The 27,621-nt window shown below is 38.9% G+C and overlaps 1 protein-coding gene across 1 annotated transcript in view; it reads right to left on the reverse strand.

Moving 5' to 3' along the window:
- The window catches only part of FAP (fibroblast activation protein alpha), a 63,015-nt gene that overhangs the window by 3,787 nt on the left and 31,607 nt on the right, over positions 1-27,621 (reverse strand). The window contains exons 14-23 of the mRNA XM_006196221.4: positions 27,089-27,193; positions 26,920-26,990; positions 24,713-24,766; positions 22,968-23,092; positions 18,943-18,990; positions 14,176-14,274; positions 13,634-13,703; positions 12,690-12,884; positions 7,110-7,164; positions 193-292 (exon numbers count right to left, since the gene is read on the reverse strand). Of these exons, the coding sequence (XP_006196283.1) occupies positions 193-292; positions 7,110-7,164; positions 12,690-12,884; positions 13,634-13,703; positions 14,176-14,274; positions 18,943-18,990; positions 22,968-23,092; positions 24,713-24,766; positions 26,920-26,990; positions 27,089-27,193 (922 nt within the window). The remainder of the gene's footprint in view (positions 1-192; positions 293-7,109; positions 7,165-12,689; positions 12,885-13,633; positions 13,704-14,175; positions 14,275-18,942; positions 18,991-22,967; positions 23,093-24,712; positions 24,767-26,919; positions 26,991-27,088; positions 27,194-27,621) is intronic.

Here is a 27,621-nt window from a genome sequence, read left to right on the forward strand (position 1 = left end):
CTTCTTAAGATTTCTTTGATTGTTGCAACATGATTATAATGAATCATATAAACAACCTCATTTATAGATTATATTTTCCCCAGTGATGCTGGGGTGAATTTTACTGCATAATTTGTTTTCCTAGCAACCTTAAATATAGAGTAATTATGTGTTAAATGTTTTCACAGCAACATTTATGAAATGTTTCCATACCATAATATTCCCAGCTGGAGACTGGAGCCACAGCTATCCCACATTTGAAAAGACCAGTTCCTGAAGCAAGGGCCAGCGATGAGACGTAACCTCCATAGGACTGTGGAGACATTGTTACAAGTCAGTCCCAGATTTACCTATGTAAACTCTCCAACATATTTTTATGGCAATTCTACTCACAATAAGTGCTGATGGGAGCTAGGGAAGATGGATGGGGTAAGTTAAATGTCTACCTTGCCTTCTGGGCAGCAAGCTCCATCAGACATAACAGTAATTTAATCCCGAGTAAATTATAAATACTGGTGTGCTGATCAGAATATGTAGGGGCATTTGAAGAGAGAGATATAATTGCAATTCTTCTGCAAGAATTTCTTTTTTTTTTCCTTCTTTATCTTTTCCCAACCAGAAACTTGCTAAGGCAAAAGCAGGATTTTACTTGAAAGAAATGCACAATAAAAGGTCACTTTCAAAATGTAGAAGCAAGATACTTCCCACAATACGCAAAGTCCCGTGAGGCAGAACTTATATTTATGTATTTACTTATTTATTTTCATAACAGAACAGCAAGGGAAGGACAAAAGATCCTCTTGGATAATTTCAGACGTGGCCAGTTTGTGTATCAGGTAGTGTTACATATTCTGTTTTGAGGATTTCTGGTTTAGCAGCTCAAAGGAGGAAAAGTCATTGGTGCCTTTAAAAATCTTACATCTCTCCTGCCCCTACAAATTTAATGGAAAAACAAAGAAATACAAAAGGGGATACAGAATGCAGAGTCAGGAGCCGGTTTAGCATGCATCAGTTTTCTTCCCCAGGGAATCTGTTGGTGATTCAGAAATGTGACCCTCATAATGAAAGGAGATACCTGCCTGTGTCACTTGGACATTTGAACATTTTCCTTAAAAAATGAAGAAAGGAACAGAGCATCATAATAAAGCTGCATCTCCCCCTGGAAGGCACATTTGTTCTATATAAACATGATGGGAGAGAGTTGCTTCTTCCAGGAACATGGATTAAGCAGCGCTCCGGGACAGGGTCACCCTCCCTGCCCTCCCAAAATGTGTGCGCTAGATTAGGGAGGGATTCTCAGTGTTCATTCTTGTTCCGTCACAGGAACGTGCCTGCAAATCAAGAGGACAGTACGACTCTCTAACTTCTGGGAATCATTTGCCCTTAGGTCAGGAGAGATCACATCACGCCTTTCACAGAAAAGTCAGTCTTTAGAGAGGACAAAAGAGAGAGACGGGAGTGAGAGCCCTACAGAACAAGAGGGCAACGGAAGGCAGACACTGATACCGGGCAGCGTATCCGTGGCAGGGGATCTGGTCTTAACCCATGAAATACCCAGGAGGAAGTCACAAGCTAAACCATCTTGCTGAATTCAACAGTGAGGGGAAGACTTTTCTAGCTAGTTGAGAGTTTAATGTTTCCAACTCTGGGGAATCTTACTCAGGACCCTTGGCTACAAAATACAGACTAAAAGAAGCAGCTCCAATTATACCATGGCCTCTTTTCATTATACTTGGAAGAGAACTAAAACGTGTTTTAATAGAGAAAAAATATATTTTAAAAACAGAAGGAACCCGTGGGTTTAAAAATCATTTTGATGAGGGAAAATTCTCTATCAGGATCAAACTTTCACTTCTAACATAAAAATAATTGGTTTGGATTCATAGGTTAGCAACAACTATTTCTGAAATGGAAGAGTTCTCCTTCTTTCTGAATTTTAGGTTTAAATGAAAGTAGAGTAAGTCTGAGTCCTTCAGAAATATGATTGCTGTTGAGGGTTTTATAGGAAGAGTGTGCTCCCTGTAAATTACAATACTGGGTTCCACTTCTCTCCCCTACGTCCCAGAACAGAAAATATCATTGAGTGATATTTAAAATGAAAGCATTTGCATATAGTAAAAAGAGTTTTGAACATTTCTGTCCAAAATCTTAGGAGTTATAAAAGTATTAATCTTTATCTACTCAGTAATTAGATAGTAGTGCTGTGTCTAAAGAAAATTTTCATGTTTTCAGGATGAATACAAATTGTCTCTAGGAATTTGTAAAAGCAAAACTCGTGTAGCAGCAGGAGAAGGTGTACTTGAAACTAGGCAGCTTAGAAAAGCTGTTTCTGTTGAAGAAATAAAGAGGAAAAAAAGAAAAACCCGAGCTGACTTTTTTCTGCTCTCCCAAGGGTGGGGCTCCAAGCAGAGTGGGTGTCTGCAACAAGAAAAGAACCCACGGAGCAGATTGGCCATGAGAATTCTAGAATTGTGTCCTTTGCACTTAGATGCCTTGCCATTTTGTTTAAATGAAGGATATTTAAAAAACATTCTTAAAAGGGCACAGAATTTTGAGGGATTTACGGAATAGTACTTTGATGGGAGCTGTAACGGAACATTTGGAGCATTTTACCTACCGGCAATTATAATACCTAGCCACTGTTTGTACGGCCAAGGTTACTGCGACAGTCTTTGTGGTCCTACAGGCTCTGTCTCCCTTCCCGCCCCGCCATCCACCCCACTGCATCCCCTGGTTCTCTGGATGTTCCTTGAACTCTCCAAGCATGATCGAGCCCCAGGACTTTGGCAAATGCTGTCACCCTCTGCCTGGAATGCTCTTTCCCCAGAAATTGCCACTAGCTCACCTCCTCCCCATTTCAAGTTTTAACTTGAAGAAAAAGTCCGACCTGTCCTTCTAAAATTGCACCAGCCCTGTCCTATGCACCTCTCTGGTTTTGTTTGGCTTTCCTCCAAGGCACTTATCATCATTTCACACCCTATACATCTTACTTATTTATCTTACTTATTGCCTTTCTCCCCAGCCATTCCCAACTCGATAAAGGTAGAGCTTTTTGTCTGTCTTGTTAATGAACGTGTCCCCAACACTGAATACAACCTGAAACACAGTAGGAATAGAAATATTTGTTTAATATCTGACTTTCCTATTAACTCATTGAACCCTCACAGTGACTTGGTGAGGAAATTATTGTTGCATTTCATGATGAGGAAACTGAGGCTCAGAGTAAACTCAGAGGAAGTGGCAGACCTGGGGCTCAGGGGCAGGACACCTGACTGCTAGTCGTGCCGTTTCCTCTGTATCCCTGTGTTAGAGCAACCTCTTTGGGAAGTTTTCAGTTCAGAGTCTAATATAGTCTCATTAGAGGTGCATTTGTCCTACTTTTACATCGTTGATCACACATAGCAATTCAAATTGCTTATAATTAGTCACTGGAAGAGAAAGGAACTAAGATTAAATCATGAACTAATGCTTATTCAACACCACCTGGCTAGGGCTATATTAACAAAGCAAAGCCCATAAATGAGGTTGTTATTCTAATAATTTAGGCAAAACCCCTGCTGCTCTTCAATTGTCAGAATAATTGCTTCAATTTTTCTTCACATAAGTCAGGGTTTTTCAACCTCAGCAATGCTGACATTTTAGGCTGGATAATTCTTTTTTGTTGGATGTTGTCCTGTGCATTGTGCGATATGTAACAACATCTCTGGCCTCTACTCACTGGATGCTAGTAGTTCTCCTCCAGTTCTGACAACCAACAATGTCTCCAGATGTTGCCAAAATTACCTGAGGGACAAAACTGCCCAGGTCAGAACCACTGTCAAAACAGACACCTCCTAGGCATAGTCCTGGAATGCACAGTGGGCGTCAGATAAGCAGCTAAAAGCAGGGCTGCTGGACTTCAGTTGTGTGTGCCAGAAAAATGAAAGGGTAAAATAAAAATGCTTTCTCTCCCCTTCTTAATCCGGATAATGGAGGGAAATGTAGGATTTGCAACTTTTGACCAATTGACTGCAAAAAAAATTGTGTGGTTAGCTATAGTGTATTTCTCAGATCATTAAGGTGCCTAATATTTCACGGAAACAGATCCTTATCAAACAAAGTAGTAGCTAAAGAAATCCACATGGTTATTCTCAACATGTTTTTCTTTCTCACCTTCAATTTCCCATAGGTCTCTGCTTATTATACTATGAAAGAGCATTCAGAGCTATAACCTGTTGCCACCCACTTCTTCACTGCCTGAATTCAGACTCCTGGGATTTGCTGCCAGTGTCACTGCTCTCCTAGCCCCTTGGACCGCTCCCTCCCTCATACCAGGCCATCCTTCAGTCTGCAGACAAGAGTATCATTCCAAGGCTCCAATTCTGCTTCCTACTGACTTCAAGACCAGTTCTCAAAGAGGTATCCATGGAATCATGGTAATACTGTATTAAACAAAACTTAACAAGATTCCTTATTTTTTGTTCATAGAGCCTGTCTACACTATTATGTAGACTTTATAATTTACCCGATGACTAGACCAGAGAACCTCTTCTGGAAAAACTTCCTGATACTAATATAATGCATTTGGGGGAACATTGACTTCTAGGAATAAATTGGGTTTAAACAACATCATAGGTGTGTGAGATGGCCATGTATTGTGAGAAACAAAGCTGAAGAAAGACAAAGTCCATTCCCTTGATGAGCTGACATTCTTGTGAGAGAAAGCAGTGCACAAACAAGATAAAACATGGTAATTCCTTTAAGAGTAATGTAGAGAGCTCTTGGAGCACAAAAAGTAATATCTGAGTTGGGTCTTAAAGAACAAGCAGCAATTTTTCGTTTTGGAGGGAGGAAGACATGGGGGAACAGAAAATGAGGATGGCTATTGCAGGTGCAGGGAACAGGACTGATAAAATCATGGGAACAAGGAAGCACAGACATAAATCAAATACAATGTGGGAAGAAGTGGAGGGAGATGAGACTGGAGAAGTAGGTGGCAACCAGATTGCCAAGGGCCTTGCATGCAAGGAAGCATGTTTGGGCACTAGGCTGAGGTCAGCGTGAAGCCCTTGGAAACATAAAAGCAGAAAAGCAACATGGTAAGAATTGTGTTTTGGAACAATAAATTCATTAGCAACACTGAAGCTTAGGAGGCCAAAGCAAGAAGGCTAGAAAGGGGCAATTGGAAGAGTTAAACCTGTACCACCCAATCGTAGTCCATGGAAGTGGACCCTCAGGCCCTGCCCTAGAGTCCTGAATCAGAAAGTCTGCTGGTAGGGCCCTAGAAACTTTTAAGAAGTTCTCTGGGTGATGCTCATGCAAGCTAAAGTTTGAGAAGCCCTGGATTAAATTCCATATAAAGAAACTTGAACTAAAACAATGTCCGTGGGGATGGTGAGAACAGACTCAGATGTCTGAAGGCAGAATTGACAGAATTTACTAACCAACAGAATGTTGGAGTCAGGGAGCAGGGGAAATTGAAAACAGTTTTGAACTTACTAATTCAGGTGACTAGGTGTGTGGTGAGGTCCTTATTAAAGATGAGGACTTGCTTTAAAGTAGACTATAATATGTTTATCTTGTACAGGTTAAGCTTGATGCCCCTGGAAGACATTTGGAAGAGATGACCAGTAGGCATTTGAAATGTGGAGCTCAGAAGAGAGAGGTGGGGACTAGTGGCAGGGATCTGGCAGTCATCACCATCTTTGAAACCACATGGGCTTCCTTAAGGAAGTGAAGAAGTATGAAAATCAAGACCAGACCCAGAAAACCACTGACATGTAAAGAATGAATAAAGTGTAATGATCACAGATACATAGAAAAATGAGAAGAGAAACATGTCACAGAGCCATGGATAAAGCCCACTCTCCTTCATGTGATGAGTATGTTCCTTAAATCATCAGACATACATGGTTCTCTACCAAACTACTTATACCTAGAATGTTCTAGAAATGAAATTAAAAGTTCCACCTTATGCTTATTTCAAAGCCAGAAGTAACAGCAAAGTGAAACTCTAAGAGAAATGTTAATGATTATATGTTAAGTGTTCAGCTTGAAATTTAAACCTTTCAAGGATTTGCTTTAGGAAATTTCATAAGAAAGGTCTTATCTGAAATATTCCCCCACAAAAATATTTCATTTATTTCCACCCACTTGAATTCCATTCTGTTTAGATACTTAACATTTGATAGTTTTAAGAAGGACCAAATGGCTTGAAGTAACAACTTTCCACAAATTCCTAACAGCTCTTCATCTGGTCACTGAGCTGAGAGCTGAGTGGGATCCTGCAGCTTCCCTTCAATATTGGGTTTCATCCCCGCCATCTTGTGCGGGCCTCTCTCAGAGAAAACAGCCAAGAAAAACAACCCAAGCGCAAATGGCTGCAAATTGACTTGCAAATGTACAAATTCAGACCAAAAAGTGAAACAGGAAATCTTCTTTGAAGGGTAATTATCATAATTTATAATGGGCAAATCTAAACTCTTTCCCACATTTCTCTAAACTTTCCAGTGACTTCATTGCCCATGACGGATACATTTTGTCACTTTCTTTTTACGTGTATTTAAAAAACCTGCACGTGGCTCTTCAAACATGGGAAATTGTCTCCATGACCTATAACGAGTAATAAATAATTATTTCTCTCCAGTTAGTACAAATTAACATTAGGTCTGGTAGATCTGATTACAAAAAGGGTCAAAACGGCCACGATATGACTAGGATAGGCTGAGTCCTAGGGAATGTACATTTTGAAAGTTCCTGCAATTTCAAACTTTATCTTAGCTTTTCATAAAAATGAAAGGACAAAACATAAAAGAAAAGACATACATAACCTCTAAAATAACAAAAGCAAGTAAACCTCTAATGAATATGGCTCAGTTCAGTATACTCTAATCTAATACCAGAAATTAAGTTAAAATGCGTTAATTATGAGTTACTTTGCTTTACAGAGAAGGAACAAAATGATTGAAAAAAGGGAACAAACACTTAGAGCCACCACTTTGAAGCCCACATTATCCAAACTGACTGTTTCCATTGACAGATTAAATTATGTTGCAACATTAACATTTCATGAGAAACCTTATAAGCGAACACTTTAGAAAATGATGATTGCTGAATCGAATAACAGGCATAAAACATATAAAACAACTCACCCAGCCCCATATGGCTATTCTTTTTTCATCAATGAAACCCATTTCTACGAATTTTCTAAAGTAAAAGAAACAAATTTTTAGAATTTTAAGTGTGTACACATGACATTTACTTCATTACACAAGCATATTTAATCCAAAGATTTAATAGAAACGCTACATTTTCTTTGTTTCAACACATGCATAATAAGGCTGCATTTACAAATAATTAAAAGAAAATTATCATGTTTTCTGCAAAGATAAAAGGATCCTTTCAACTCTGTGGTACGGGGTCTTTTGAGCAGTACTTTCAGGGCTGGAAGGCCTCCTATCCGAACTGTGCTGGTGAGTTAGGTGCTGGTGAGTTAGTTACTGGGCTCAGAGAGGTTAAGAAACAGGTTCAGAGGGCAGGGTATAGCTCAGTGGTAAAGCACATGCTTAGCAGGCATGAGGTCCTGAGTTCAACCCCCAGGACCTCCTTGAAATAAACAAACTTAATTACCTCCGTCCCCACCCCACCCTTCCCAAAAAAAGATAAGAAAAAAGAAACAGGCTCATAGTAACACCGGAAGTAATAGCAACGTGACTAGGATCAAATTTCCAAATCTCCAGCTTTCGGAAAAATGGGTTTTGTTACGGCTGTTTTAAATGTTATTAACTTCTTATAATATTTTTTCTTCACTCTTAATGTGAAAGAATTTCAGTCTAAACTGGGCCTGGAGAATATGAGGAAAATCACAAGCATGTGCCTTCAGGGAAACAAAATTTAAGGACTAGGAGACCGATTTCCACATATGCCTGAGTTATAGAAAACCGATAATATTAAAATTTTCTTTAATGATAGGGAGGGAGTTTGGTCCGGGATGGCCTCATATCAATCATGGAAAGTGTTGTTTATGGTTTCCAGAGGCGTCAACAAGAAATGACCTGGGTCAGGTTGGGCTCTCAAAATAAGCTGAATTGAGCTTTGTTTGGATGACTGTACGGGTTTTGTCTTCCGGGGGAATTTTCAAAGCTGGTCTCTGTTTTTGATTTTAACAGACTCTCACTGAACTCTCCCGTCTTTCTATTCCTTGCCTATAAATACAGCCTACCCCAAACCCTCCGTGGACTGGCCTGTAGCTTGCTACAGTTAGTGAGACCAGAACTGCAATCCTTCTGCTATTCAGGAATAAACTTATTTTTTTGACAATTTTGAGCTTGCCTCATTTTAACCTTTTATTTAGATCGACATGCATGGCAATTCCTGCCTCATTTTTGGTCACATCCATCTGAGGAAAAATAGCCACCCCCCTCCCATGTCACACTTAGGTACTCTCAGTTGTTCACGGTATGGACAACGTTACATATCTTATAGAAAATGCACACAATTCATTTGAATTCCCTCGCAGAAGAGCCTCCTAAGGAAAATTAATCTCTCCTTAGGAGCAAGTGGCTATGCTAAAGGGCAACCTCTAAAAAGTCTTGGGAAGCCCTCAGACATCTAACTGCGTTGTTGGAACAAAACAAGAGTGGTTGAGGCTAATTTATTACTTGCCCCCTTGAGGGCTGGTGTTCTAGAGAAATTGGGATTTATTTAGGGAATGTTTTGATAAAAACTCCAGAAATTCTCTGAGAAACAGAAGCAGTGGAAGCAAAAAGCAAAGTGGATGAGCCTTGACGGAAGCCTGGATGGGACAGTGGAGGAAAAGGGGGGGAAAAGACCAAAGTGACTCTCGTGGCCCCAGAAAAACCAGTGACGTTAGATGCCCTTTCTCATTCTCTTTGGAACTGGGATGGAGGGGTTTTCATTAGCTGAATAATGGAATTTCTTAAAGGGATTTCACAGCAACCATTTTGCTCTTGCATGGAGCCTGCATGCACGGTTGTTTCTGAGGCACAGAGGAGTTGGGCAGACGCCCGGGACCAGCAGATGGGAAGAAGCCCCGTCAGTCACAGCTTACTCGACACTGATTCTGAGGGACACTGCGGAGTCTACAGGGGAGAAATTCAGTAGCAAACGGAGAGTTGCTACCTGTGTGGATGCCGTTCACAGTAAAGAAGAGAAAACGGGCAGCAATTTGTGGCATTTCAGCAATTCTTCCACAAACTTCAAAAGCCAAGTGAAAGAAGAGAAGGTTTGCTTTCTTTGTCCAAAAAAAAAAAAAAACAAAAAAAACAAAAAACAACTCGCTGCTAGTGCTTGAAGACAGCTCTGAGCCATAAAATCACTCGTGATTTTATGATCTCCCAGAAGCTAGCAATCATATTGCCTTGCATCTGGGGTAAAAGCAAATAACAGGTGATACATGGGAACAGGAAATGCTTAACAGCTCCCTTCCTAGGTTTATTCTGAAAGGATGACATTTACAGGAAATGATAGTGTAATAGTTAACATGGAAATGAAACATTAACACTTAATGTGGCAGGACTAGGTTAAAGGTTAGCTAGATAATCTGAGCACTTTGAGACCAATAAGCCTCTATAAAATTTACCTCCAAAATCTGAAGTGCTTCCAGGCGAGTAATCAGAAATACTGTTGATAATGTGGTTAAATCAACACAATGTTAACAACAAATGAAAAAGCATGTTTTTCTAATTTTGGAGGCTGGACTGAACTTGACAACTTGTCTCTCCTAAAAATGTCCATAGATCAAAGGTCAGTTCGAAACCTTAGTGATCAATTATTATTCAATTTTGGAAATGTTAGTATTGATACCATGTATAACAGTATGATACGATCTATTTTCCTCATATAATTCTTCCTTGCCCCTAACTCTCAAGTTACATAAAATTTCAAAATTATGGGAATGTCCAAAATGCCAAACATACCCCAAATGAGCAGATTTGACCCTATAACTACTGAAGTTTCAAATCTCACATATGTAACATTTGGAGAGGAGCCTGAAGAAAGCAGGTCTCATTTTTAATTCAGCTTTGACTCCAAAAGCCTCTCTTTGTCGTATTCTCTTATGTATAGTCAACATTTGTGAGATTGTAAGGCTTCTTTTTTTTTTCTCCTGCTTTGCTTTGCTTGCATCTATTTCTTGACCCTGACTAGTATTTAATACTGTTTCCAAATATGTACATATGATTTTCTTTTGATATGTAAAACGTTTGGTCAGATTGCATTTTATAACAGATTCAAGGAGACAAGTTTCATTCTTTTGCGGGAGGTAGTTTGAGAGCTACCCCAGAGGGATTATAATCCCAACTCCCCAGGTCAGACGGTCAGCCTCATTCCTAAAACACTTCTTGGGGAGGTATGTGATTGAATTGTTCCCGGAATTATCATTATAAATCTATCTTTTTAGCTTTTGTTTTCTCAAAGCCTTGGGTTCCAAGGCTTCCCTTTCACTTTCGTAGAATAATGGTTTCAAGCAAAGCCAAGACCAGGACCAGCTGGCATCTCCACTGCTGAGTACAGAGTTTGCATGGGCCCACAGCCACCCCATGTTCACTAAGGTGAGTACAGGAAGTTCCATCTAACAGTCATGCTGTCCCTTCAGAGCTCACGTGGTTTGTTCACTCTTCAAAATTTTTAAGTGCACTGAAAGTAGAGACTGTAAATTGCGCAATTTTATACAGAATCTCCTAATAGCATATGTTAGTATTTGCTCTGTTGTCAAGAGACTGAGCTAATGAGTGAACGTATGCCTGATCTACAGCAGGAAGACTCTGTTCGAGTTCCACCCTAAAAATGGCTCAGAGGAGGGCAAGGCAGCCAGTCACCATCTCTGGTCCATCTTCAATTCTAAATGCCAAAGACATTTATGTTACAGTGAAAATCCATAGAATCTGTGGCTTTGAGTCCTTGTATGCTGAACATCAGAAATAATAATTTTTGTTAAGGTCTATTGGTGAGTTTCAGGTTTCAATTTTCATTTCACCCAAGAGAAAACCATAAGAAGCTATCCATTCTGTTTCTTGAGATAGTCTTCTTTAATCTGAATGCTGAATTTTGATGGTAAATAAATTCACAAAACTATAATGACATAGGTTGTTAATGATAAGATTGTTTTTAACCAATGCCAAAACAAACCAGTTTTTAGCTTTACCAACTTTGGAAAGTTGAATTTCTAATTGAATTTCTAATTACCATAATTTACATCTCTGTCTTTTGATATTGTCCCAGGATTACATGTCCTTGGTGTTTATTGCATGATTTAAATACAAATAAATGTGACCCACAGTACCAAAAACAATTCCTTAAAGGATTAAGTCTAAAATGCTGACAATTGTATTGGTTAATGTTCCTATTAAGGCATACCTTAGACTTTAGACGAGACTAAGAGATACCATAGTCTTTATAGGAGAAACTGATTCTCGGAGTTTTTCTTTGAACTATTTTTTCCACCACTCTCTGTCAGACAGAAGTGTCTCTCAAAGAAGTTAACAGTGGAAAAGCTAAAAATCTGGATCCGTAGGAATGATGGAGCTTCCTAGTTGGGTGTGAATGATGCCTATGGATTGTGTAGTGTTGTTTAATAATTTACTTATTAATTTGTCAGATTTTTCTCAAATAGACTTTGTTTTTAATTGAAAGTTTTGTGTGTAATGTGTGTGTATTACTGTTCACAGACTGGAAGAAAAATTTCAAAACATATGGGTTATGATTACTTTTCTATCTAAAAAATGATAATAACTTGTGAGTCTAAACTCTTCTGTTTTGACTAGAGACAAAGATACAGAAAAGTGTTGCCTGGGCCTGGCTCCCAGCTGTTAAATACAATCTGTGTTGTATATTCTGCACTGAAATCAGTAACTATGAATGACATTAAGATGATGAAAGAAATGTACTAATGAATCTTTTAGGTTGCTCTTTGCTGTGGAACAGCGTTTGACCTTTAGCTGTCACGCAAGCACACATATCCATGACTACCATCAGCCTGCGTTAGTTTTTACGTTTACAAACTACTATTCTCTGACTCCACCATGATAACAGAAACCCAACAACTATACAGAAATACCCAGAAGAATCCTGCACAGTGTTTCCAAATTAGGAACAATTTTGATAACTGTATTCTTTTCATTTCAGGAAAAGATGATTGAGCCCTAAGTTGTGGTTGAGAGTGTAGTTTGGAAGAAGAACTCAGGTTATGAAACTGTCTTTCTTCTAAATGCTTTCCTTCTATAATTTCTATTATGTAGAATGAGTTTTTTGTCATATGAAAATAGGAAAACACTTTCTTGCTAACATAGCTGGTTTAATTACAAATGAATGCCTAATAACTGTAAGTATATAGTGCTGATGAAATCTGAGCCATTTCTAAATTTAAGAGGAAGACTCCACAATGCTTGAGCAAATTCAGACCATCCCTAGAATATACAAAATTTTCTGCTAATTGTGAGCCATGGTAATGAAAGGCTATTATAATGACTGAAACACAGAGAGTATTTATCATCTTTCACTAGAAATCATCTTTCAACACACGTATTAGCTCTCTTCCATAAACAATTTTTTCTCATATTGAGCAAAAATATCCGTTTAAAATTAATGATAGCTTTAGATGAAGTTAGGAAAACAGACAAAAAGAGTTAAGTCATTAAGGATGGAGAAACCCAATAGTGATTGCACGACTTTTGTTTGCACATCAATTTCTGTTTGAATGAGAAGGTGCTCACCTGACAGCTGTGATCTGGTCCTCAACTTCATAAACACCCAGCTTTCGATACACTGCATACAGGAGTTTGTCACCCTGGAAAGCTGTTCCTCGCCCATCCACCAAGGCAATGACTATCCCTTCCTTACTTGCAAGATAAGATATCCAACTAATACCGAATACAGACCTTACACTCTGACTGCAGGGACCACCATACCTAAAGGGAAAAGAGAAAAAGAAAAAGATAGCATCTCTGATTCCTTTGTGAAACTCAACTTCCCGTCATGGCCAAGAATTGCCTTTAGTATTTCCCAGTACATTTGTATGATAAATTTCAATAACAGTGGCATTAGAACTGGCTCAAAATCAAGAAAGGACCAGGCTTTTCCCAGAGGTTTGCTACAAGGAAGTTGTTTTGGGACACAGCCTCTCCTATTCCCCAAAACGGATACATCTAGGGTTGGCATTTCAAGGAATATGTGTGGGTTTTTCGTCATTTCTGCCACCTGCCACTTGCTAAAAGCAGGCATAAGATATACTAAAAAAAATGCATGGTGTTTTAAGCAAATTGTGTGTAGGTCAGCACTGATTTTGGGTGTGATTCCACAAAATGTATTCCATTCCCTTATTTCATTTCTAACTCAATTACATAAGATGTTAAGATGATTTACAATATTTTTTTTGGCTGCAATTTCTCTATCTCAAAGGTATTCTGACACATTAGGCAATTTGCCACACAAAGGAAATTCAAAACAGCAAATGCAAGCAAGTCCATCTAAAATCTCAAAACTTTCTCAAGCTATTTTAAATAGCCATATTTTATTTACTCTGATTAGTTGGGGAATATATAAAAACAGCATCAATAGGAACTGTTACCAAGGAGAAGGGTTCATTCTATCTCATAAATGTGTACTTAATTCAACATATTTTCAGTAAATACTTTAAACCAAAGAAAATATTACATACACTTGAATTAGCAAAGGATACTTCTTTGATCTGTCAAACTGAGGAGGAAGAATCATCTTGTACCATAAAGCTTGAAAAACAAAAAGAAGCAAAAAACTTCATTCCATTGTACTCATTGCATTATTTATTTTCTTTAATAAGACTATATAACATAAAATCAATTCATGACTAGTAAATTTTTAAGAATCAAGAAGATGTTTTAAGTTGATTTTTACTACATATTTTTGTCCAATTTAAAAGTTACTAGAAATGCTGAACCATTGTTTTCTAGAAGTACACATTTTAAAATTAAAATTAGATAAACTCTTAAAAAAAATCCATGTTGAAATGGAGCTATAGAAAAGTATAAGATCAACCCAATTCAGAAACATATGAAAGATATTTCATAAAACTCTATTGTGACAGTAAGGTTGTTTTAATTAAGATTCTATAATATTGTCGCATTTAGGCTGTAATATTTACCCTATAATTTTGTTTAAAAAAAAAGCAAGATAAATGTTCAGCTTCATATCTATTTATGAGAAATTTTTAAAAGATCTTACTAATATTGTCCACTTCAAGTTTCTTAATTTCCTCTTTAGGCAGCTGGATATTTTTCAAAGCATTCTCTAATTCCTTGTTTTCTTCCAGGATTTTAATTTCTGGGGAAAAAAAAGTGTCAGTTTTCAATTAATAGCACTTCCATAAGTAAATTCCTTTCTTAAAATTTCTTTGGCTTTTTATATGGATAAAACTGAAACTGTATAAGGTTTGCTTGAGGAGTTTCATATTGACACACATATTTTCAGTCCAGCCTTAAAGCAGGAATAAGCTTATAAAGGACATCAATCATTGTCTCCTAAACTGATCCTCACGGCATCAAAACACATTTTGAGCAGAATCACAGAAGCAACGATGTTTATTCAGCCACATTTTCCCATCTCCAATTTTTCTTTTTTAATGTGAAGCCATGACCTGAGTAGGTGACATTTAAAAAAATTATTTTCTAAAAAAAGAAGTAGTAGAAGTGAAAATCTATATTGCTAAAACCTCAAATTTAAAATAACTACGTAGTTACCAAGTTTGTTTTAGAATTTTCAGGGTGCGAGGTCAAATATTATTTCTGCAATTTTGTGTAACTATTTCTTTCTTAACCTTTTCCTGCTGTATTTGCTTAATATAGAATATTCTTCTTTTATTTTATTTTTTAAATTGAATTACTGTGCATCCTATTCCTTCAAATCCTTTTTCTCAAAATAGTTAGATATCTTAGTAAAACAACAGTATATACACGTTATGACCCCTTTCTGTCTTCCACCTCAAAAGAGCTCCTAAAAAAACTGCTGTTTATCTTTGAGCTTAGTTATGTTTCACACTTCAGTTTTTGAAACTGAACAAATCCATTACTCTTCCGAAGCTGTGGACTGGTGGTCCATTCGAATGGGTTTCTAGCAGTAGAGGCTTTTTGTAAGCTTTATTTTGAACTGAACGGATACTAGATACCTTCTAGAGAAAAGTTAGACTTTTGTATAATAGGTGGAGTTTGTAGCTTTATTTTCTAAAAGAGGGTTTGGATGACTTCTGAGATACGGCAGTTTCTACAAAAGACATCGTGTGGACTCCTTGTTTCTGTGCTTTGTTAAAAAAGTGGTCCTTAAAGATGGGGAACTGGGGGAGTACATGTAACTACACTGAGTTTGCCAAATCACTTCCCTTATAACTCTCAGTTTTCATATACTCATGGCATTTTGCTCCAACGTGTTATATTTAATCTTAGAACAAGAAGAGATGTTTTGGTACGAGTTGTATAAGATATATAATACATTTCATTTTAACTTTGGATAATCCATCAGGAAGAAGATACTTATGGCAACTGAAAAGTTAAAACTAAAAGAATCAATCAATCAATCAAATGGATACATGATTCTAAGTACAGTGGAGCCAGCTCTTCACTGTCCGCATGTGGGCTCTGAATGTGGAGCTGTCCAGGATAAAGGGACTCATGGGTGGAGCAACCACACAGAGGGGCTGCAATATTTATTTATTTAGATCATGTTTAACATTTTGTCAACAGTCACTAGAAGTTGGAAACCATATGCAGGTGTTGCCGGGCTGGTTTGTCCTTGATTCCTTCTCCATTCTGTTCCTAGCTATTGAACTTTTCTGATTCATGACTTAACTGAAATGACAAATTGAATGGAAAAGCTTGTTAATGCTTCTGCAATCCAGGGTTGCATTTTTATGGATAGTAAGTGGGCAATTTTCCCACCCCTTAGAGCCAAATGTAATTTCACGGGGCTGTGAGGAGATGGAGGGGTGGCCATTGGACTTCTCTATGTGGCTTTGGATTAAAATCCTATAACATGGCAAGGAGTGCTATGAGTCCAGACTGTGCAGGGAGTCCAGATTGCACCATGTGCCTTCTTTCACTCATCACTGTCTGCTCAACACCCAGCATGCTCAGTACCTAGTACGTGATATGTACCTCTGTTCAAGTGCCAACTCTTCTGGGTTTTTATAGCATCTGGTTCAAGTACTATCTGTTATTTTCAAATGACCTTACCTTACTTTGCAGAGAAAATGAAACCATTGCACTGTTTTCTACAAACTTTTGTACAGTTACATCAATAATTTCCTCATCCTCTCTCATTCACAAAGTCAGAGATTAATCTTCTCACCTGTCTCTGGACTCCACTTTCCCCTCCTTCACATCTTCAACCTCTTTTTTTCTCCAAATTTCTTCCATCAGCATTCAACTATGTTCACATGTTTATCAGCTTTCAAAAACTAACTTAAACCTCTATCAATCTCTTCTGGCCACCATCCTCTCTCTTTCCTCCTTTTGCCAGTCAGACCTATTGAAAATACTCGCTCTTTTTATTTATTTACCTCCTTTGCAGAACTAAATTGACTTCTATTGGGCTTCTACCTCCACTGCTCCACTGAAACGACTCTGACCAAGCTAACACTAATCCTCTTTTGCTGAGCTCATTGATTTGGAGCAGGTCTGTCTTCACTCTCTGCAGCACTTGACACAGATGAGTGCTCCCTTTTTCTTGAGCTCCTCTCCTCCCCTGCCTTCCACTACGTTGTACTCTCAAGGTTATCTTTGTCCTTCTGTTCCCTCTTGGTCTCCTTTACAGGTTCATTTTTCTCCTTCCATGTCTCATGTTGGTGTTTTGCACAGCTCTACTTCCTCCTCATCCTCCACTACCCTTGCCCATCTTCATTTTCCACACTCTGTTGTCTCATCCATTTCCCTGGACTTAGTAACCATGAGTTCTATAAATGAATGACATCATGATTATTATCGTCAGTCCAAACCAATCCACCAACATCCAGATCCAAAACTATGTCACTCCAGGACAGCTGCATTTGGATATCCCATCAGTACCTCAAACTCAACATTCAAAACAAAATTTGTCTCTCCAAATATGTCCTCTCCATTGTGAATCCCATTTTTCAATAAAAGCTCTGATATCAATCCTCTTGACTAATCAGATATCCAAACAGCATCAATCCCTATTTAAATTAATGAGACTTAAAGTTGATGTGGCTATCACTAAGAAACATTTCCTAACCCTCAAATCCCAGATGAGGTGCCATGATTTCATACTATCTCTATTTCCCCCATTTTAACACTTTACCCCACTGTATTGTAAGCTCCCGCTCACATGTTTGCATTTCCCATTGTTGCATAATCTTCTTGAGGACAGGGACCATACCTAACCCAGTATCTGTGCATTTTAAGGAGCTAGTATTCAGTAGTGTCTGGTTTAAAGCAATAGATGCTTAATCAATAACTGTTGAATGAAGATCTTGGCATCAAATGCAATGGGAAATGGGTGAAAAAATTACAAATAAATAGAAGACATAGCATCTGCTCTAAAAAGCAGCTCCAAAACTTGTCTGGGAATTTATTAAAAATACAGATTCCCTAGCCCAATCTAAAATCTACTGAATTGGAATTTCTGAGGAGGGCTTGAGAATCTGTATTTATAATAAACGTCTCTGGAGAATTTCATCCTCAGGTAAGTTTGCAGAACTGTGCTGTAAAAGAATCTGAATTAGGTTTTGAGAATTAGAAAACACGTAAATACATACGACATACATAAGAATGACATGAACAGTGTACCTATGTTGTAAATATTGGGTGAAGTAATAAAGCTTTGTAAGCAGTACAGAAATTGGTGGCTGGCAGGAATATGAGGAGGATAGTAAGAAAGTGAAAATTCACACTATGGAAAAAGGGAAGCTAACCTTTATTTTGCAGTCATGATAAAATGGGAATTATATATTTTTGGTGATTCCCATTAACACAAAAACTTACATATTTGAAAGCAGTATTGAGCCTAATTGAGAAATATAGTCTGTTATTCTTAAAAGTATTTCCTTATTAGACACAAGGTAAAAAAACCATAAAACTTCAAAATGAAATTAAATTCGCAGTTTCATTATTACAATGCCCATTCTCTCCAGAGCTCCTGAATTGACTCTGTTTTTCCTCATTACCTTATTTTCACCTATACTTGGGCCATTGAGCTGGCAGCCAAACTAATTCCAAAGCAGTCTCCTGACTTGTCACCAAAGCTGTCCAGGGACGATAGCAGGCATGAGTGCTGAAGTCCCTCATTGTTCCTAGCCTCCATCAGCTTCAACCCTAGATGTTTAATGGTGAAGCAACAGATGACAGAGAACTGCAGGAAGATACCAAGGCAATTATACACTTCGACATCTCTGATGTGAGCAAAAACGGTCATCTTTGAGCTGTGAACTATTTTGAACCAATATCACAAATACAGGATGAAGGAGGTCTGTCTTGATAGCAGTTGAAAATGGAAAGAGCCTCCAAATTTCAGGGCTTTCACATGTGGCAACAGTGTGATGGAGCTGTTAAAACAAAAAAGCTAGCGTGATAGTCACCCTCTGCTTCGAACTGGAGTTATATCTGGAACTCATCTCCGGTTTGGGATGGTACAAAAAAACAGGCATTCTTACTTGGGGGGGAGATTGTACTAAAAATCTTAAGTTTCCTCCCAATTCTAAGCTTCTGTGTGTGTTTTTTTTTAATAAGGATGATTGGGGAAGACAGGATTAATCCCTCTTATATAGCTCATCCACATTATGCCAGGTTCTTACTGCAATTAATGATTAAATTTCATATGATCAGGTTTGACTCAAAGAATAGCCCAATGTAGATAAATAAGCTATATGACAACAGAGTCCATCGCTCTCCCCCTTATTGGTGTGGGGAAACTGTCTTGCTTCCTCCAGTGTAGTGTTATGAGAGTTCAGGATTTCTTAAAACAACAGCACACAAGAGACAGTACCTTGATCAGTGCGGCCATCATGAAGGGTGGAAATGGGGAGACCTGGGCCTGTGCACAAGATGAGAACAAAAACGCAGCTTAGTTTGAAAATAACATTTAGTTTTCAACAAGAACTGCTGGTAATATTTGCAATTACTGTCAAGTTCAATTACATCTTTTAGTTCTGCAGCCATTTTTTTCCCCATAGAGAAGTAAACATCACCTTTTAAGTTACATTTAAACAACCCATGAGATCACAGCCTAATCAAAGAACAGACCTGAGAAAACAGTTGCCTGTGTACTTTTCCAAGAGTGATTCTAAACTGTTGGGATCTAATTATACAAATGGACCCCAGAAGCTGCAGTGATAAATGGCTTTCTGGGAAGATGTCCTACTGGGTGGGCCAGTCTTAGCCGTGTCTTTATGATCAAATAACCTTCACCAGTACCTAGATTGTATCTTCAATCTGGTTTCTGGGTTCAATGTTCAGTTTATTTTGGTGAGTAGACCCAGCGTCTTTTTTTCTTTCATGTAATTTCTATACGCAGAAATACATTTACATAGAATATGTATCCTGTTCAAATATGCTGTGACAGGTCATATTCCCCAGGAAACAGACCCAGAAGGAGTTGTGTGCACCAAAGTCCATCTGGGGTGCGGTATTAGGATGCACACCTGTAGGGGGAGGTGGAAAAGAGCAGGGCAGGGAGGAAAGGTGGATCTCGGTGCAGTTGCAACAGAGACCTCAGCCAACCCCACTTGGAGCTCTGGAGCTGGATGGCCTGCAGGGCTGTCTTGATTGGGACCAATTGGTCTGGCTTTTATACCCCAGAATGGAGTGATCATTGGATGTGGCCTGTGATGAGGGCAACCTCTAGGGTGGGAGAGGGGGGCTCAGCTGTGAACTGTCAGCCGTCGGCCGTCAGCCGTCAGCCCTCAGCCCTCTCAGCAGCTGGAGACATGAGTGAGTCCATCCTAAAAGTGGGAGTTCTGGGTGGCAAACCAGTGTCCACCATATATTCCAACATGGAATTCAGGTTCTCTGTGCAGAAACTAGCCTTTTTAATTAGATCTACAAATAATTAAACATTAATTATCCATCACTTGGAAGTATAGAATAAAATAATACCTAGAAATATATTTTTAAAGGAAGAATTTATGCAGGCAGTCAGTGAGTTGAAGGCAACAAACATGGAGGCTGGGAGCAGACTTCCACTTGCTCTCCTGATGCTTCCTTCTGTGCAGTGGGAGCGCCATCAGAGCACCCTTGGCCCCAAGCAAGCAGAAGGGAAATGACCTATTTGATGAGCTCTGAGAAAACCGGGGTATGAGTAGCTCCTTCTTCTTGTTCCTGGCATCTTTTTGCCTGCAGAGAACACGCTCTGATCTGTTCCTCAGCGCTGTGAGTGTGACAGAGCCCGCCCCACGGGCGAAGCCAGCGGCCGTCTGGGTGCACCTCTATCCGTGTGAGTAATTGCAATTCTGAGCTGCAATGTTAGGAAGCTGCACACCTTAGCCACATTTTCCATTAACCTTTACAGGTACTGAAGCTAATATTTTGATTTCCTGCCTGATTCCTCGGACTAATTTGAGAGTGAGGAGGAGGGATATTATTCATTAGGCTCTTTCAAAAACCAGCAGTTCTTTATTCTGTGGAGTCTCAGCATTTTCTAGAATTTAATTTCAGGATTTTTCCTTTTGGTCAGTTTTTTTCTCCAAAGTTATGAGAAGGGACCAACACACATTAGATTTTTGGTTAGAATGTAAGGCAGTGGGCCTGAATTTCTAGACTGTAGTCAATCAGCATTCACCTTATGGAATTTTCACAGTGTACAGTTCCAGCAGGGACAACTGGCAGATCTTTGTTGCCCAAACTAGAAGGCAAACTGACTGCCCTTGACACAAGTGGCCTGGGGGTGTGGTCCTGGTGGCATAAGTATCCATTGTCTAGAATCCTCCTTTGCATTGCCTTTGTTTCATCAGCATCATCAATATGTTATACCTATTTCAATCCTATTATCTGGGATTTACTCGCCATCTCTCTTGGAGAGTTAGAAGTTACATAATGAAGCTTTACTCTTAGTCCTAAAGGGAGAGATTTCAAGGTTTTTCCTATGATGGTGCAGTGACTCATTTTACTGGAGCTTCAAAAACACCAGACGATGTGATGCTTCCCACACAGTATATTTTTTGCTAAATGGGAAATTACCATACTGCCGAGGAAGAGTGAGTGTGGAAAAGTCAGGCGATTCAAGTTCTAGAAAGGACTCTTTCACCAACTTTTGATGAGAGCTCAGTCTTTGATTCCTTATCTCTTCAGGGGGCACTGAGGCTCAGGAAGATCTTAGGGAGACAAAGCGATAGAAAAAGTTGTATGGTGCTTTCAGAGAGCATTCAAGCACTGTACAAAGGCAGAGTGCAGATAAACGTAAATGCATGTTTGTATGTGAAGGGCCACCGATGTCTTCATCAGTAAATATATCAGTATAAAAATGAGAGCTTTGGTACACTTTGCAAAAGGCAGCAATGCTTTGATCTCCCTTAGCACCTATGTTCATTCAGCAAGCACTCAATGCCCATTATGCAGTAACCATTCTTCTTGGCCTTGTGAATATAAAGATGAAAAGAAAGCAGACTCTCCCTTAAGGAGAGAAAAGAGACAAACGGCTCACTCAGGACAGTTCAATGATACTATGCGCCTGGCATGTAAGCTTTCAACATACGTTGCATAGCTTGGGATGAAAAAATGTTGCACGTAACTTTAATGGATACCTTGAAATGCCATAAGCACAATCAGCACATGAACAGCAACCTTTTGACTTTGCAAAGATGCCATTGACCAAACATTCTGTGAAAAGTGTTGTATTAAACTGACATCTTGTGCTATCTTGAAGGGCAGCGCATTGGGGTTAAAATGCTGATTCATTTCCACATAGTTAAAGGAGCTGGGGCTGAGGTTCTGGGCCCAGGTGACTGGACTGAGGAAGTGGCATATCAGAGTAGCCTTCCTTCTGAAAAGTAAAGGAAACCTCAGGGTCCTCTGCCACCGAGAAGGGATCTCAGTCAGTCAAAGAATCTATTTGTTCTCTGAGCCACCTACCTGAATAGGGGCAGTTGATACCAGAAACAGGAGAGTGGCATGTATTTTGTAATAATCCCCTGTTTTCTGTCTCTCACTCCCAAGGGGACTCAGGGATTAACCCAGGGGATGGGACAAAGAATGGAGGAGCGGATACATTTCACAAGTTAGTTTTCCAAATCCCCATGATGACTCCCAGGATCCTGATATATCACATTGATCTACTGATTGCCCAACTTTGCTATGTGTTCAAGATATAGATGAAATGTTATGCATCAAATAAAATTACTTGGATAGAAATTATTCACTGAATGTGCACATGGTCTAAACAACCAGGACATGTCTAGTATATTTTATCACCTAGTTTTTTAAACACCTGAATGAATTACTTATTATGTTCCCCACATTTAGAAAGGACATACTAGGTGACAAAAGTTCACTTTCCATCCCCATTGAAACTATAGTTCAAAGAACTGCTGGCCTCCCAGGCAAAGAGCTCAGGCTTCTTTCCTTGGCTATAGGAGACTGACATTTCTTCAGGCAAATGGCGCTGAAGTCCAGCAACCGTTTTATCAGAGGATGCTTCTTTTTATAATGTTAATCGTGTCCCGCTGTAGATACTGGGTAGGTAGTGTTTGCATGCAACGTCATGGTGCTGTGGCACGTGGTGGGTAAGAGGCTGGATTTACAATCAAGGGACTCTTGCTCCCATCTGGCTCTGATGCTTACCAGCAGTGTCGACCTTTTGCAAGTTACTCTGTTTCCTCAACTGCAAAAAATGGAGATAATAATGCCTCCCTATCTGATTCACACTTTTTCCCGTAAGCATTAGATAACATAGATAAGCTCCTCACATATAACAGGTGCTCAATAACCTGTAGCTAAGGTTTGATGAGATAGTGGCGACAAGGACAAGGACAGTGGCCTGGGGGGGTGGGGAGAGCATGTGTAAGGTCCATTACCTACCGTAGCAGACGAGTGCATAGTACTTGGCATAGTCGCTGAAACTTGCTGTGTAATATTGGCACCTTTTCTTCCTTAGATGGCAAGTAATGCACTTCTTGCTCGGAGGATAGCTTCCAATGCTAATTCTAGAGGAAAATGAAGATAAAACTAAGCTGAAATTTTGAGATTGTATTTATCAAAATGTACCACTCCATGGAAAATGACTAATTTACATATTGCCATCAAACTCACTCTATTTTTCTGTTGCCAATATCATTTAAAGGAAAGGGGGAATCACAGTATTTTGACTTGCCTGATTTTCAATCCATCTTTGCCTGAATAGGCACAAACCTTGAGAGAGGTTTTCCAGCTGTGGGAGAAATTTCTAACACCTCAAGTGGGAGTCAAGTAGTCCCTTCTCAGTAACCATCAGTCTCTTACACTTTACAGAGTGGTTGAGAATGCATGGTTCTTTCACCTCCCGTCTCTCTCTATGTACTCCGGTGGCAAAACATATAAGGAAGATCTGGCAGGATCAAGAAAGGGGTCCCTGTCCTTATCACACATCTGGAAGGGGAAATTAGTAATAAGCCAACTGGAAATAAGAAGTCACAGTTCTAAGTAGCTCCTGGACCTGTCATTTTATTTGGCAGGGAATGTGGGCTTGTGGAAGCTCTTCCTGGGAATGCTCCCTCCACACGTTCCCACGCAAGCCACCCTGTACCTGCTAAGCTGGGCCCACTGTCTGGATGATTGGCTTTAATATACAAACTCTGGACCTTAACCCAAACCCTCAGAGGCTCATCTGGGGAGGGCTAGATGGTACTTGGACCAGGACGGAGACAGGGCTGGAGTCCCGCTCTGGCTGGTGAGTTACCCGTGGCCGCTGCAGTGTTCCTTCTCCTGCTGCCCCTGATCTTACTTTGAGCGTTGTGGAGGGTGGCCAGAGCCGCTGCTGTCACCAGAGAGGGGTTCTCCCCAACAGATAAGAAGCCAGGATCCAGGAGAGAACAGGCGAATGCAGCAGAGGAAAAAGTTTATTATTTCCTCAGCTATGGTTAGTAGTATCTATGTTCATATTTTGGTGTGATCTTGGAAGCATTAGGTAGGCAGCTAACAGTTAGGGGTCAAGGTCAGCGTGCCCAGGTGCAAATCCTGGCTCAGAGAGTTGTTGTGCCGATTAAATAAAGCACATCTGTGAGGCAGATAAAAACGTGCATGGGTTATAGCAGCCCACCAGCCCACAGTAGCTGCAGTTTTGTTTCCACATCCAGAAGCAACTACGGGGGCACCATTCTAATCACCAAGTGGGCCCCTGGACTAACTTAAACACTAACTTAGGAACAGAGAAGAATTCCTTCCCAAAGTAATAGGCTTATGCCAAAGGGAGTCACATTAAAGGAAACCACACATTATGGGAATAAATACCATGCCTGGAGCACAGTAGATACTTAATAAATGTATGTTAAATGAATGTCCTCAATTACCACTAAATTTATCTGAAGTGTTTAATACCTTGTTTATATCAGCATTAGAATTTCTTGATTTTTCTTTTGAAAACATTTTGAGTTAGCTAATATGTTGGGGATACAAATTTTTATACCGATGTGGTGTACAATAATCTCTGAATATTTTATTTTAATTCATAAATTAACCTTATTCCATTTCAGCCCTTTAAAACATATTCTATACATCCTGAAAACTCTGACAGATTTTTATTTAAATTTCAATATATAAAAATACTAGGATGAATTAACATGAATTACCTATAGATATTCCTTCTTCCAGGGTAGCCTTCAAATTCATTGCTAGAATAAAACCTGAAAATACATTCAGACGTTATTAAACAAGTATTGATGACTAAGTGGTGATATAATTATTAATACTAGTACTAACATAATAATATAGTCCAATTTCCATGTTATGAAACAATTAATTGGCACTTACGTACACAAATCACTGCTGTCTATAATTCTGAATTTTGTGTATTTACTCTAACTTTATAAAGTATAATTTATATATAAAAACATTTACATTTATATAAAGTTTATATAAATGTATACATTTATATAAAATATATTTATAAACTATAAATATTATAGGAGAAAGATTAAATTATGCTGAGTATTCTTTTTTATTATAGGTATATTATATTTTGATTCATTTGTTATGAGCCACACAAAAGGACATGTTAATTTGCCCAAAAGCAAAACAAGTCACAAGAGAACATACTCATTACTTAAGTATCTGAATCCCAGTTGTAACCTGTCTTCATATAACCATGAAGTGGGATATCCAATTTAGTGGCATGGTTTTCACTCCTCTGTGAGTTCATCTGAATATCACAAAGTAACTCTCTTTTAAATTTTTTAGATTTTTATTTTTAGCAAGAGCATAATAGAATGTGAAAAGTTTGGAATAAACATTCTCAGGACTTTCCAGCAACTCAGGTACTTCTATGTCCTCACTGAAATAAAAACCTTGTTATTTCCAGTAAAAGGAAAAGAATACACCCCACTCCTCGTATTAACTGTCCTCTAAACTAGCATCCTTCTAAATGTCTTTACTAACATCACATGACTCCAGTCGTTGCTTGTTCTTGCCTTTCTCACATCATCTCAAACTACCTGTAAATCAACTACTCAGCTTTTCTGAACATCCCCCTGCAGATTTCTTGTTATGTCAAAGGTTTCTTGATTGTCTTCATCTCTCATACTTAGAACAGAGTCCACTTTCCTTCTTTCCTTGCCCTTTTCCCTCACAGCCACGGATTCATCAGTCCTGTTGGGTGTCTGTCTGTCTGTCTTCACCATCTATCTACACTTCCTCTCGCTCATTCAACAACAGTGTGCCCGGCACTACGCCAAGTGCCAAGGATGCAAATAAAGAGGGCATGGTTTTCCCTCAGAGTCCACATTTCATCACCACTGGTCTAGTTCAGGCCTCTGTCACCTCAGGGCTAGAAAATGACCAGACCTGGGTCTCCCTGCCTTCAGTTTTCTCCTCTTGCTAAACATCTTACACCTGAAATCTCCCGTCTGTTTTTATCTGGTCACTCTTCTTACACTGGTTGCTGCATGTAATGTCCAAACTCCTTTGCTGACTATTCAAAGAATTCTATGGATTGGCAATAGGTTTCTGAAAGGTTTTTTATCCAGGAAGCCTGGACTAATGATCTTCCTCTTTGGCTCTTAAAATTCCAGCTAATGGTAGGCAGGCTATAGGAGAGTACCCTGAATTTGGACTTTATTAGAAGTGAGGGATTAGAGAAGTTTGATCATAAATGCTTACTTTAACATGGTTTATTTAGATAGTATGCAGGATGGACTGAAAAGGAAAGAACTGGAAGGAAGAAGCCCCATGCTGAGGTTATCAATAAGAACCTTAGATTTAATGTGTTTTAGGTTTAAAACCTAGTTCTACCACTAACAATGTGGCCTCGGCCAAGTTAATTAAATGTCCAAGTTACCGGTTTTCTCATCTATAAAACTGGGATCATTGTTTCTAGTTTATTTATTTGCTTATTTATTTATTTATTTACTTATTGTGGTACCCATAATTGCTCAATAAATGATGGCTGTTACAGCTAATCATCTTAAACTTACATAACAGTGACTCACTGTGAGAACATTTCTATGTTTATGGGCTGCCCTCTGTCTATGAAGCTTCCTTATTGCTTCAAGTTCTGGGGGGGAAATTGCCTTTAGGACCAGCTACTATTTTTAAATTTTTATACTTTTAATATAATTATCTACCAGGTATCAGAAGAGAAACAACCACCTACTCAATATTTTTTCCAAAAGCAAATCATGTTGACTAATTATTAAAGAACGTGCAGTGTCAGTGAAACCACAGCTGCCTGAACTAAACCACAGGGTAACAAACATACTCTTAACTAAAAGAGGCATCATTTGTACATCCATCAGTGCCAATTAAAACCTGAATGGTGCATCAAGCTTCATGCAATACTTACAGTGAATCCTGTGTTACTCTGAATATATTTATGGCCTCCCACTTGCCACTTGTAATTTGAATAGCATTTTCCTATAAAAAGACAAACATTATGTTGTGTGAAGCTGAGCGTTATTTGAGCAACCTCAAGTGAATGATCTTTGAGGAGATAAATCTTGGAAGGAACATACCACAGTGTCTTTGATATAGTGAATATGTTTGTAGCCATCCTTGTCGCTAAATATTTTGTAGTATGAAATGGCATCAGAGCTGAAAACTGGTGTTGAAACAAAGAACTGAAAGAAATGAACAGAGGTTATGTTCAAGAGACAAACCAAACTAAAACTATAGATTTTTTTTTAAAAGCAATGCATAGTTATTATTACCGAGGCCAGAATGCCTTGCCTCTCCTACCTTCCGTCACTCACACCTGAAGTCCGATTCTTTCAGAGGGAAAGCTTTTCTGGTGATTCTAACAGGCACTGACACGTTCCAACTACTGCTAAATTGCTACTACATATGCCTGGGGTTTATAATAATGTGTAGTTTGATTGAATTTTGATGTTTGGGGGGCAGAGGATGTATACCTCAGTGGTAGAGTGCGTGCTTAGCATGCATGAGGTCCTGGGTTCAATCCTCAGTACCTCCATTAAAAAACAAACAAATAAACCTAATTACCTCCCCTCGCAAAAAATAAAATAAAAATGCAGCATAAAAAGATCAC

This window comes from Vicugna pacos, chromosome 5 (genome assembly GCF_048564905.1).
Source record: "Vicugna pacos chromosome 5, VicPac4, whole genome shotgun sequence".
In the NCBI taxonomy this organism is placed as follows: domain Eukaryota; kingdom Metazoa; phylum Chordata; class Mammalia; order Artiodactyla; family Camelidae; genus Vicugna; species Vicugna pacos.